The following is a 14,135-nucleotide window of genomic DNA, read 5'->3' as shown; positions in this document are numbered from 1 at the left end:
TGAGAGACAGAGGCGCTCAGCCCCAGTAGAACTACAGCATTTTACAGATCTATTACAGCTACAGATTTAAAGCTGCAATGTGAATTAAAAAATGAAAGAGTTGTGCAAGCTATGCCACCAAAAGATGTATCAAAAGAGTCTGATGTAGTGAGAGTATGACACGTTCCAAGCATGGGAAAGAAATGGAAGGTTGCTTCAATAGGCAACAGCATGTCTCGATGGCAAAGCCCCTGTTGCACATCTCATCCCTTTCTTCCCACCTCCCACGGACAAGACAACCCAGAGCCTTCCAAGTGCAGCACAGCACCCCAGCCATGGCCTCCTGTCAGCCTCCCAGCACCTCGTGTGGGCAGCAGGATATGCACAGGGTCAACCCTGCAGGTCCTTCACCTGCTTTGCTGTAGCCAGAATTCCAGGGTAGAGCCACCAGCAGAAGCTGTGATAGGCAACATCTCTGCTGTGCTGGGAAGCTGTGTGCATCCAGGAGCGTCTCTCGGGACATGACACCAGCACCTGCTCGCTCTCCTGCCTACAGATTCTCTCTGTGAAGGACAACTTCAGTGCAATGGTAACAACTCAAGAAAACAAAATGCCTTGTAACTTTCAGTGGAAAACGGGCTGTCAGGACAGTTTCTCTTCCTGCCTTGTCTCCACTCACCCCCAATTAATGTCTGCAGTTCTAAAGGAGTCCTGTCCCCTCCTCCTCATTCCCACTATAAAGTAAACTCAGATACTTCAAGTACACAGAGGGATTTTCAGATTTCCACCCACATAAGCAGCTACTTGGCACATCTGATGCACATGTAAAATTGGTTCACAGGGGCCAGGGCAGGCACCCACATCTCCATTTCTAGCTCTACTGAGCTTAAATGTTATAATTTATTTGATTTCAAAGCAAAAAATACACAACTTACTTTACTTCACAGAGGAAAAAACCTCAGCAAAGCATCTTTTTTCCCCTGGCAGGGTTGTGTTACAACTCCCCCACTCCCACCCACACAGCTGAACCCAGTGCCTGGTCAGCCTGAGAGCTGTGAGGAAATCAAATGCACATGTCAGCATCCCACTCTCCTGCTCCAGCCACGAACCATCCCAGAACCAGAACACATGCCAGGGAGTGGTGTACTAGCCGTGTCTTTTCTCAGATAAACTGTACAGCAAAGTCGTGTTCGCTCAGCCTGATGAAAGTTTTGGAAAGGCAATACTCTAAAGGTTCCCAGCACGGAGCTTTCGTACCAAAGTTCAGAGCTATGGGATACACAGCCAAGATCTTAAGTGTAACAAAATTAATATTAATGCTCATTAAAAGTGGACAACAAGTATTTCCTTAAAGGAAATTATGCCAGTCTGATTAAGCAAGTGCTAATTAACAAATATAACTGACTGCAAGTGTAAAAACAATTGCTATATTATTTCCATCTATAAGAATAATAAGTTTCCACAGAGAGCTTTCCTCTTTGGATTCCTCCTCCCTTGCTTATTTAAGCAAAATACATAAATACCCAGCAAAATACATAATCTGCTTCACTCCAGTAGCTTTTATTTAATATTTATCTGGGTACTTGCTTCCTTACAAAAGTTTCCTGTATTCCATATGTTGCTGTATCTGTCATTTAAGACTGCACTTCACCATCATTTCCATACATAGCTTTAAGTAAAAAAAAAAAAAAAGGAACAACTAGTCAAAGTTACAAATATGCTACTCTCTTGTTAGGAGATGCAAGAGAACAATTTTTATTTTAATTTATCCTATTTCAGTGAAGTGCAATGCTCAAAGTGAAGAAAAAACTAGCTAAGCAGCTTGTAAACATGAGCTACAATTCACTCATAAAGCTGGCAAGCAGAGGAACCATGTACTCAACTTCTGAAGTTATTTTGCCATGAATAAAGCAAAGGCAAAAGCCTTCTTTCACATAAGCTTTACACTAGTTGTATTTGGCTTCTTTTACTAAGAATCTAAGAGGAAGTAACAATTTATAACCCAGGGTAAATCAAAGCAAAATGACATTTTGATGAACACTAGAGCTTATCAATCACAAGGAGACACTGTATCAGATTGCTGAGGAATTCCAGAGCTGCTAGAGCGGCTCCAGCAGAGCAGAGCCAAGGGTCTCCAGCAAAAGCCATCGCTAGCTGAGGGCAGGTGGCGCAGCACCACAGCCTGGCACCGACACTGCCAGCTGCCCAGCAACATCCACCAGTAGCCAGAGTATTGCTAGAAACACATCCAGGAAGCAGAGAACAAAAGGCAAAGGAAACCCAAGACCAACTCGTGCTAGGAAGCCTCAGCATAAGAGAAACACACTGGGTTGCCAATTTCTTCTGAACAGCATTGCTGGGAGTCGAGCGTCTGCATCAGACTGGTTTTCAGACTGATGAAAACTGAAGTTATGTTTATAACCAAGATGATAGCTCTGTTAGAATTTTTCCCTAATAGTATGGTTTGGCACTGAAAACAGAAAGACAAAGAGATCATGAGATGATAAATCCTATTAACACACCTACTGCATGTTCAAAAGTTTCAGGTTTTTGTTAGGGAGGGTGGGAAGACTGCAACATTTCAGTTCCACATGCACAGCTGAAGCATTAAATCTTTTCTGCATAGAACAGAGTGGATAATGAATGTGAAGGGGAAAAAAAGGCCAATGGTGAAATAAAGCTGAAAATTTACCTTTGCTTCTGTTTGTAAACAGATGCAGGAGGAACCAGACAAGCATAATATTTGGTAGTCTGCATAATTACAACAGATGTCTATGTTGGATAAAGTGGCCTGTACAGTAGATATAGAGGCAGTCTAACATACATAAATAAAATCAAAACAGCTACTTATTATCAATTTGCTTATGAAGAAGAAGACAGTTTATCTTGTGTTTAATATTTATAGCTATACTTACGGCAATATTCATTGCACCCTTGAAAGAAATTCAGATCTACTACCTTAAGCAAAGTGGGCTTCAAAAAGCTGGATGTCAGACTATACAAATAAAGTATTAGTTTAGGCATAGTAGACTTTATTTTGGCACTTTAACAAATGCTTTATTTTACAGCAGTGGCACAGCATTTGCCAGAAATTTTCTTTTCTTGGCACAGTTATTTCAAGCAGTTATTTTACTAATTGAAGTTTACTAAATATTGCACAAGATATACCTGTTAAATTTTTACCCTGTTTTTACTTGCTGAACTTGTATGGCTTTGAAAAACTTGCCAGTTAAGTATAAGTAAAAAGCAATATATTAAATATTTTAGCACAGGATAGCATTCGTTGGTTCCTAAATGACCACTGAACTTGGGACAGCAACAAATACAAGTTGCACAACTCTTATCTGAAGAGCTACCAGATCTTATTTACAATACATTGCCATTTCTGAAAAGCACTTCAGCTTGACATCCTGAACACCTGTATTTTGTGAATCTCAAAAATAAAAGAACCAGGAGGTCAGCAGAGCAGAAGACGAAGCCATTTGTCTGTTACAAAGCATAATACAAGGAGGCAGACTGTCGTCTTCTCCCTGTGTCCCTCTATCCAGCACCTATCTGAGGTCTAAGCAACAGACACTTCTCTCTTCTATTCGGAATATTTCTTTCTTCTCTTATGAAGATATTCCACTTGTCTCAACTCTTCTGCTGGAGTCTGAGCAGAATAAACCAAAATTCTTCAAAGGGACAGGGAAAAAACAAATGCGAGCAACAAATCAAAACCAAATACACACAGTAAATGAACTGGGGTACTCCTTTGAATTTTACAGTAGGGAAAACAACATTTGCAGGAAGAACAGGCCTGTGTCAACACTGCCATTAAACATAATGCAAAAGTCAAATGTCTCACAGCTAATACACCAGATGCAAGACTTAAACATTCCCACTTCTCTCTGCCACCTTAGCAATAAATCTGGAGTGAGGATCACCCTCATCAACAGCCTTTCTTTTTTGGTCTGGATTTTTAAGATCTACTAGATGTACTCTGTGACATTAAAACATAAGCAAACAGACATAAAATGAAAAACATACAAAAGTATATCACAATAGAATTCTCAGTATTAGGCCACATGATTTATTCAGTAGTGTTTATGTTCCCAAATTACAATTATGTCTATCCATGTAAGACTACAAAAGTTACCATTAGAATCGTCTGTGCTTATAAAATACCAACATTTTCTTTTACTGTTATATACTCATTAACACCAGTCTGCAACGAGTCACATATAATCATAGGCACTTCAAAGGCTTTAAAGACGTTTACAACTTAAATGCATTTTTAAAGAACAAAAATTTAAACCTCTACTTGTACCTTCAAATTGCAAATAATTAACAAATACAGTGGCCATAGAAATCTGCAGCAACTTCTCAAAATACTGTTAGAGTCTTTGGGTTTGCTTAGGTTCGTCAGTAGCTTACTACAAATCTTCCTTACAGGAGATTTGTTTAGTAAGAATATGACTATACAGTTTGTAGTAATAATCCAATTTTACACATTAATTTGCTGTTACAAATCTCACTGAAGCTACAGGTACGCTGAGAAACAATGCAAAGTGTAAAATTCATATTCTGACACTTAAATTTATACAAAGTGGAGGTTGAAGTTTACACAGCTGAAAAATTACATTTACACTAAAAGTTACTGTTATCTGAATTATCTGAAGACAAATTGCACCATGACAACTACAAAAAGGCATTTTTTGGAAACAGATAAATTAATGAAATAAAAACTAACTTGTAAGATCAATCTGAGACATGCTGACCAAAATTAAACAACTTTCATTGAACCATAGGATAAAACAATAATTTTCATTATTTTATATTTATGCATAAAGTTTTAAAAATCATTCAGTGAACATCAATGGTTTTATAAAATAATGCTTTGCCACTGTTATTCACAGAACACTGCAAATGTTAGGTTTTAATTTTATATTTTTAAACGAATATGTGAAAAGTTTTAAATACAATGGGGTTTTATCATAAAGGTGCCATAACGGCTCTTTAATGAAAAAAAAACTTCATTATTCTATGCAAAAGCTTTATTTAAAAAAGTTCAGTGATCTCATAAATAGAGACACTAAATAGGAATTTTATGCATAAAACTCCTTAGTTGGTGCCTTTTGATAGGCAGCACAGGATGGTTTACGTTCACCAAGGTCGTAACTGCCTTCATCCTTCTTTCTCATGCGATACACCAGCAGCAGGATAAGGAAGATTGCAAAAAGAAAACCAATAACTCCGCCAGCAATAACAGCTGTAATCAAAGAAACAGAGATTCACAATATGCCAGTAAAACAAACTTAGGACCATACTTCTTTTTCATCTCACACAGTAAGTTTGCTATTATTTTCAAATTGCAGGAAAGGGCTCCCATTATGCAACTGTCTTCATTATTAGTATCCTGAAACATACTGTCAGAAAGCTTGTTTGCATTCATGAAGGCAATCATTTAAAATTACATTCCTCTTACAAGTCAGAGATCCAACAACCCAGTTTTAGAAAAGTTATTAAAGTTTTTTCAAAACCTCAACTAAGACCACCACTAGTACTGCCAGAGCATAAAACTGTCTTTCAAACTCACTTTTCAACAGTAACATTTTTGACATTAAAAGATTTTGTCATGCTAGCTAAGAAATGGGCTTTTACTTTTCTCTGTCAGTTTTTACTCTGACTCTACACTGAAATAAACTTCCTATTGTTCAATAATAGAAGAGAACACTTCACACATTTGTGGGTGTGTGAGAAGTATCAACTACCAATCAGACTTCAAGAGCAAACCCACATACTTCCACTGATGGGGATTTAAGGTTATTTCACATTTTGATGCTCATAGGAAGATGTAGTCCAAAACTATGTGAATTTCATGGCTCCCAACTTCCTTTCCAAATATATGGGGGGAAAGTGCACCTGTAAACACTGTCCTTAGGCAAAAAAAAATCTCACAGGTAGTGAAAACATTGGTGGCCAGTTTGTGCATCCCTGGGTTATGCATAGAAATAGACCCTCTTTATCTTAAGGGATTTCTGTACCCTAATGGATTGTGCCTATCTGTCCCCTTCCATCCACCCATGCCTGCCATGAGCTCCTCCCAAGCAGCGTTCATCTGCACCACATCAACCAGACAGCAATGTGCTCTTGGGAGGTGAGAAACACATTTATTCTACAAGCATGAATCAAATTCCCACTCCTGAGCTGTGAAAGCTCCAGATACTCAGCTGGCAATGCTCAACTTGTGGGCATCAAATCAATTAGCAACGGACTTCACTATTAAGTATTTCCCCAAGATGCCAAATTTATTCTCATCAAATCAACCACTGGCTACCCACTATGAATGTGCTTAGTACTAATGTGTTTAATAGTACAAATCTGCCAAGAAAACTCAAATGTTGAGCTAGCATTATATGATACGGATCCTCTCTCTTTTCTGTTTTATTTCTGGTGAGATAGCCCTTGGCAAACACTGCCTCACCTGCCAGAACTTCTGTTCTCTGGAAGAGGTTTTCTGAATGCTTCTGAGTCAACACGTCAGTGTCATCCCCTGGCTCATCGCTCTTTTTCTTGGCATCCACCTCAGGCCTTTCCTCTTTATCAATTTCTTCAGGTGACTGTGGCACAAAAAAGAAAACTGAGCATTGCTTACAGAGAGGGTAGACCACAAGTTGGCACAGTCACTGCCTGCCATGGGCAGTCACACAGCTGTGGCTCCATGCGCATACTGCACAATACCAACACAACACACAGGAAGCTTTTAGAGCACAGAAAGCTGGTCTAGACATTGTAATTGGATCTATTTGTCGTCATCATGTCAGAATGAAAAACACTGCCCATAAGTTTAAAAACTCCAAAAGTACATTTAGCAAACAGCTCTTAATATTGCCTGTGTTTATCAGAATAGCAGCCTCTGAATAAAATAATAACTCTGAAATTAACAAATCAGATATGTTATATGCAGAACACCTTTGAGAGTAACTTAGACAGTATCATCTATGGTGGTAGAAGGAAATACTAAAATACTAAATGGAACCTGCAGAGTGTTCAAACTACAGCCAAACCATACAGCATTCTCCTTTGAGAAGGAAAGTTTTACAAACAATTTTTGAGTAACTCTTTGAGAAATATAAAAAAACAAACATCTCAGACTCAAAGGTATCATGATACATTATTTTGCATCTCTCTTTTCTTTCAAGTGAAATCCAGACGTTGCCATACAGACTTTTTAGTAGGAATGAAAACAAACAGCTCTGTAGTCATTTAGCAGGCCGTAGTAGTAGGTAAAGTTTAGGGGTGCTTTTTAATCCATATAAATAGAAGACTTAACATCAAACCATCAAGAATGTACAGTGGAATAATTTTAAATGGTCTTGGTCTCCAGCCACGCACCTTTGTTTGCGCAGGCACCTTGGTCTGCATTTTCACTGTGGTGGTCTCAGCCCTGGATGCATCACTAGTTGTCGGTAACTTTGGAACTGTTCTGGATGTTGTTATCACTGCACTATCCTCGTCTTCCTCGGCACCTGGAGACAAAATGTAACACTTCATTGACCTGTGAAATTCTTTCAGACTAATTACATTTTTTGTTATGACACCACCAAGGCAGAGATAGTTGCACAGCCCACCCTAGGCAAGGGGCCTTAGATGACAATGCCTACTAAGATGTGTGTGCAAACAGTGCACCCAAACTGTCAGGGGGATACTTGCCCCAAGTGATCCCATGAAAAAGGGAGTGCATCAGCTGGTATAAGTAGCAACCAGGAAATTACCATGACACTTTTCAAACAGAAGAACCCTTCCTGAAAAGAGGTATGAGAAAAGCTTTAACACTTGCAATAGGGGCAGAAAGTCTGGAGTGAAAGCAGCAGCCATCAGGCCTGTGTGACACGGGCAGAGCCCAGTGCCAAGGGCTCTGATGAGGTCCCACGGCATCAGGGGCTCTCCTAGAACTCTGGCAGTGCCACGCCCCACCTGTGCTTACGCTCAGCAGCTACCTCCAGCTTCCCCAGAGCCACCACGGGCACCCCCAGAACCCACACCCTGGGGTGCAGAGTCTCCTCCTGGGCATGGCAGGAGGTGCTGGTGGGGCCCCAGGCTCATATGGGGGTCCCCAAGTCTCCAGCAGTGAGGGTGTGTAAGGGGAGCTTCCACACCCATGGCCTGTGAGACGGGTGGCTGTGTGTCGTGATCACACACTGCACGAGTTACAGAAAGGCATTTAGAAATTTATAGTTGCTTGTTACCATTTTATAAATGGTAGGTATTGTGGTTGTCTGCTGTACTGTTGATATTAAGCCTAAAAGTATAGTTCAGCGATTGCTAGTTAATTACATACCATAAATAAATCAATACACTTCTTTATCCTTACTTAAACCATATGAACTGAACAGTTTTTGCCTGTCACATACTGCTTAAACAGAATTTCTCTTCTACAGCATATCTGTTGAATTCTAAAAAACGAAGCAGTTTCTATCTACAGGAAGATTACTACTACTTTATGTTTCAGTCACTAGGAATTCACATGGTTTTAAACGCCACATAATTCAGAAGGCCTTTTCTTTTGAACTGAGTAAGAGGACAAAAAAACTCCCTAAAGATTACCTTAAATTTAATTTCCTCCACATTCAAAGCCCTACTGGAGTATGAAGGCTCCTTTAGAATAAGGTAATGGACATGTCTAATAAATATCCTTTAGTGATAGTGAAAGGAAGAAGACACAGGAAAGAGACTAAATTATTAGCAAGGCCTGAAAGAGGAAAAAAGAACTGACCCATTCTTGGACCACTCCTTAGGAATCTCAATGTGTTCTACTCGTTACAGGCACCGGTTACCCAAGTAACCCTTGGGTAATAAATCTAGCAAATGTGCATAAGAATAGTACCTAACAAATAAAACGCTCCTAACAGCAGAATAGTATGACTCACTCATTCCAAACTGATTTTTTAATTTGTTTTTTTAAAGAAAGAAGACAGGCTGAAAATATGAGCACAATAATGATGTTTTGAAGTCATGATCAAGAATTACATACATTTGGCATTTAAAGTAGGGGCATTAACAAGACAACAACTAAAACAATCTCTGTATGGTAGAAAAGAAAATCTAGAGTCATTAAAAAAAAGACATTGGCACAGAACAGTACTGGGAAAAAACTTTCAGAGATACCAAAATTACAACACAACTTCTAGAATGAAGACCTCACAACAAGAATCAGGTATTTTCCTGAAGTGCAACTCAAAGATCAAAAAATCAACATCCTGCTTCAAAACAGAGGTGTGGAAAGGCATCCAACAGGAAAATGTTTCTGGCTCTGATTCAAGACTTTTCCTTGAGAAATAATGGCTCAGTGGATAGCTCAACCTACCTTACCTTGTGAAGTTCCTCCATATTACACAAAGCTTTCACAGGCAAGGAAATTAAAATTGATTATCAGATTAGAGATCTGATAAAACACATCTTCAGAGTACAGAAATGTATTTTCTTCTTTTTGTGAAATGAAAATACTACTTAATAACAACTGCTCCTCCAAATCCTTAAATGCCACCTTTGATTCAGACAATAGTTGTGTTTGCCAGACATAATGGAGAGCATTACAGTATGAACCTCTCTGGCTAAGGAGGATGTAGATCCACGTTCTCTCAACAAACGGCCAACTAATCTGATCCCTGGACTAGTCACTAGATTTGCACCACAGGTACCCAGGTCTTCTCCCATACAGCCTCAGGGGAATTCTGACAATCACCAAAAAGCTGAACCAACTATCATTTAGGCCTGATTTGGGTACAGGCTAAGACATATCCCTCACAGTTCCTGCTTTCTAATTAGCTTTATCTAAACAGGTCTCTGCTTGGCATGGGATAGATCTAAACAAGGAAAAGACACTTCCCTTGCTTAACTGACAGTAGTATTTTTGGAATTACCTGTAAATAGGACTGAGGGACCAAAAAAAAACCACTCACTAGTCCTCTCCAGAACATAGCAACAGGATTTCACACAGTATCATGTTCCGTAAAAAGCACAAGAAAGAGCATCACCAAATCCAAGTAAGATTGGAAAGAAAAAGCCTACAGTGTCATGAGTGTGACTTCCAAGTAGGCTGTTAAGAGGAATACTGTGAAACTGTTGGAGTGTAAGAACTTACTTCTTCCTCTGGAAAATATCACTGTTTCTAAAGCTGGTTTCTGGATTTGGTCAGCTTTGGTTTTGGTGCTGGCTATTCACTGCCTCGAGTCCCTCTTATTGAGGGCACCACAAAAACTCTGCAGTAATTAAATCCATAGCCGTCTCTGTGGTACAGCTGAAGGCCCTCGACCATCACACACCATCTTTTATCCACTATAACTTCTTCAGGATGTCCAACTGCTGTCTTCATAGTGATCAAAATAGCTCAAAACTGTGCTGTAGTATTGGAAATACCTAATATAACCCTCAATGATGTGTCTATTAGCCACCCTTGGATGACAGCAATGTGAATGCTTTTTAACACCCTTAGTGCTTGAGGAAACTTGTCAGGAAATCAAGATTGTGCCACCTTCAATTACTGCACAGAAAGTAGAAATTACTGTATAGATAGTAGTATTTTTGTAGAAAAAAAGCCCACAGTAGTTTGCACTCTGACTTGCAAAGCAGGCAGTGATTAACACCTCCTATCAAAAAAATCCAATCACTTCACCCTATCTTTTGGCATCTTATTTGTCTGCTGCTGCACATCACACCCTGGGAGTACCACCACCACAAATTTGTGATAAGGTGGGCACACACATAACCACCATCTCTTTCACACCTTCCATCTCTATCACCAATGTGACACACACAAAAATTACATATTTTTAGCTGACTTATCTCACCTCCATTCACTGAACAGTCCTCAAAGCAACCCTTAAACAACAAAGTGTTAGGCACCCAGAGATGACACTGTAAACATAATTCTATGCCCTGCCAGGGAATTGCAACTGAAATAAACTGAGACAGTGCAAGGATGTCACTCATCTCTGATAGCTCTCATACAAGGAAGAAAAAACCAAGAAACCAACAAAATTTGGAGGATTAAAAGGAATAGTCCTAACTATACTGAAGTATAAGATTCTGTCCAGCACATCAAAAATACACTTTCAAACAGTATCACAGTAGATTTCTATGTCAGAAGACCTGGAGAGCCAGGCAGTCAGTGTCGTGAAGCATGCTTGGGGCTAGTTTAGCAGGTGGAGAAAAGTTCTTGCTCCAAGACAATCTGAAAGGCACTTATGAGTGGGACCACAGCAAATGGAAGATGAATCCTTGCTGTGTTGCCTGCATCACGGCAGGGGAAGCACACCAGGAGAGGTGAGCTTGCTGGGCATGCTGCCATAGAGCACCCAGGGGCAGGAGCACCCAGGGGCAGCCCTGGACCCGTGCTGGCTCCTGGGCAGCACCCGGGAGAGCGCCCGTGCCCCGCAGCTTCCCCAGCACCATGACACACGGTCCCCCAGCCACCCCCAGCCACACCACCTCTGTCCCCAAGCCCCACAGCCCGCTCCCACTGGACTCCCAAACTGTCTGCTGGCCTTGGAGTGCAGCATCAGCTTCCCTCTTGGTCAAGAGCCAAAGCAGATCTGCTCTTGTGCTTCTCGAAAAAGCTCCAACCCCACCACAACCTTTCTCCCAGAACAGTCCCCAGTCACAATGTCAGAATACACACAGCTCATCCTGAGCCAATGTTCTCAACTCAAGCTGCTATTGACTGAGAAATGTTAGGTTGGGGAAGAGAAGAAGGAGAAGGAAAAGTTTGCTTGATTTTCTGATATGTATCACTATGAGTAATTTTAGAGAAGACACAAGAACAAGACAGAAAGTTTTTCAAAGAACTTGTAGATAAATCTGACACAGGTGATATCTTTCCTTCACATAATGGGTAGTCATGCTGCTTAGCAGCTACTTTCATTTATCTCCAAGACCAAGGCTCTATTAAAATCTTTTATGCCAGATGAAAAAGTAGCAATAGTTATAACAGCATTTCAAGTTGTATATAGGCTGGAAAGCTATTTCTACTTTTTATTATTATGTTACATAAAATACCAATGCAAAAAAGAGTGATGATAGACTGAAGCATTTCCTCAGAAATGGAGGCTACAAGAAGGAAACAATAGACTAATTAAATCACTATGGATATTCTACTGTTCATACAGGACAATCAGAAGGCAGACATGGCTTCTCTGGAAATTGCTGACCCATGGATTCAGATTCAACACTTGGGCAAATGCACAACAGTAGTTGAATGTACACAAAAAAAAAAAAAAAAAAAGGCTATGGAAGGGAAAGAAAAGAAAAAAAACAGAACACCACCACCTTTGCTACTACTTACAAAAAGCCCTCAGCCAATTTCTAGTTTGAAATGTGTCATGCCTACAGTGACATTTGTCCATGTTAATGCTGTTTGAAGACCTGCAAGGGCATTAATGGTGGTGCTGACAATTCCTGTTTATCTCCATAGGCCTGGTGGCAGCTAGCAATTTTCACAGCAAAGAAAGGAGTCAGCAATGTTGTCATCTTGGATCTGTTTGCTTGGACTATACTTGCTACATAGCAAGAAAACCACTTGAGTGGGAAGGCTCTTCCTGCTAGAAACATTACATTACATCACTGAGTATCAAGTAAAAGAGAGACTGAACATAAAATGAGAAACATTGATCAATGGTACATCTGCAGGACACTTTCTACAGAAAACAGAGAGCAGTAAGTATAGGTAGAGTAGGGTGGAAAGGATGCTACTTTGCTTCCCTGAACTAAAGACTTTTTGCTTAGTTCAAAAGTATTAGATCTGGGTATACTGTCACATGAGCTCTTTGCAGGGGCATCCAGCTTATCCCAGTCTACAAGGACACGTTCCCCGTTTTCTTGTAGGAAAGAAATGGAGACTGCCAAAGACAGCAGAAGTGCACTCCAGCTTCCACCCATGGCTCAAAGCTGAGCACAGGAAAAGCAAGAAGAAAAACAAGGTGTTACTGTTGGTGAAGTCTAGAGGTAGTTTCTGTCTTTTTGGATTCACTTTTACCACAGAATAACAGAACTGTTAGGCTTGGAAAGGATCTCGGGAGATCATCCAGTCCAACCCCTCTGCCAAGGCAGGGTAACCTATAGCAAACTACAAAGGAATGTGTCCATGTGGGATTTGAATCTCTCCAGGGAGGGACACTCTACAACCTCCCTGGGCAGCCTGTGCCAGTGCTCTGCTTCCCTCAGTGTCAAGAAGTTCTTCCTCCTGTTGAGGTGTTCCAGTTTATGGCCACTGCTCCTTGTCCTGTCACTGGGCAGCACTGAAAAGAGCCTGGCGCTGTCATCTTGGCACCTGCCTTTGAGGTATGAGAAGGGATCTCATCAACATCTACAGCTGATGGGATCCCTTCTCAGACAGCCCCCCCAGTCTCTCCTCACATGCTCCAGACCCCCATCACCTTTGTGCCCCTCTGCTGACCCTCTCCAGTAGCTCTTTGTCTTTCTTCTACTGAGGAGCCCAGAACTGGACACAGCTCTCAGATGTGGCCTCACTAGGGCTGAGCAGAGAGGCAGGACCACCTTCCCTTGTCCTGCTGGCCACACTTTTCCTGACGCACCCCAGGATACCACTGGCACTCCTGGCCACAGGGGCACTGCCAGCTCACGGTCAGCTTGTCACCCACCAAAACTCCCTGGTCCTTCTCTGCAGAGCTGGATCAACCCCCAGCCTGTGCTGGTCATTCCTCCCCTGGTGCAGGATCCTACACTTAATCCTGGGTTAATAAGATCTGAAGCCAGTTCTTGTGTAGTCTTTTTCACTTCAAAAGCAGGTCTGAATTTTGAATCTTCCATATTAGAAACAGCCAGACACCACAGAGGGATGGAAAAAAAAACTACACTAGACCATTCCTCATACAAGTATTTATTGTCAACCTATATCCTTTTCTGAAGCTTACAAAGTCATCAGTATCTGAAGACATGACAGAATGGGATGTTGACTGAAAGCACATTTTTGTGGAGATCAGAATAGCTCTTAGACAGTCCCGGGAACTGAATGAAACCACTGATTCACTAATATATTTTTTTCAAATGAAATATTAAATTTCTCCTCGAACAGGTCTACATCAAGGAGGTCCAATTAAGCCTCTGATCACCCTGGGATGTCAAATGTCCCAAAAGAGGACTCGCAAAACACAGGA

At 40.8% G+C, this 14,135-nt stretch overlaps 1 protein-coding gene across 1 annotated transcript in view; it reads right to left on the bottom strand.

The window, feature by feature from the left end:
• Positions 1 to 2,990: 2,990 nt before the first annotated feature.
• The window catches only part of SDC2 (syndecan 2), a 60,182-nt gene continuing 49,037 nt past the window's right edge, over positions 2,991 to 14,135 (bottom strand). Inside the window, exons 3-5 of the mRNA XM_041470708.1 lie at positions 7,357 to 7,490; positions 6,446 to 6,581; positions 2,991 to 5,230 (exon numbers count right to left, since the gene is read on the bottom strand). Coding sequence (XP_041326642.1) covers positions 5,067 to 5,230; positions 6,446 to 6,581; positions 7,357 to 7,490 — 434 coding nt within the window. The 3' untranslated portion in view covers positions 2,991 to 5,066. The remainder of the gene's footprint in view (positions 5,231 to 6,445; positions 6,582 to 7,356; positions 7,491 to 14,135) is intronic.

The sequence above is a fragment of the Pyrgilauda ruficollis genome, unplaced genomic scaffold (genome assembly GCF_017590135.1).
Source record: "Pyrgilauda ruficollis isolate IOZ18807 unplaced genomic scaffold, ASM1759013v1 scaffold25, whole genome shotgun sequence".
NCBI classification, from domain to species: domain Eukaryota; kingdom Metazoa; phylum Chordata; class Aves; order Passeriformes; family Passeridae; genus Pyrgilauda; species Pyrgilauda ruficollis.
The sequence above is the reverse complement of the archived record's forward strand: the minus strand, read 5'-3'. Positions and strand labels throughout refer to the sequence as shown.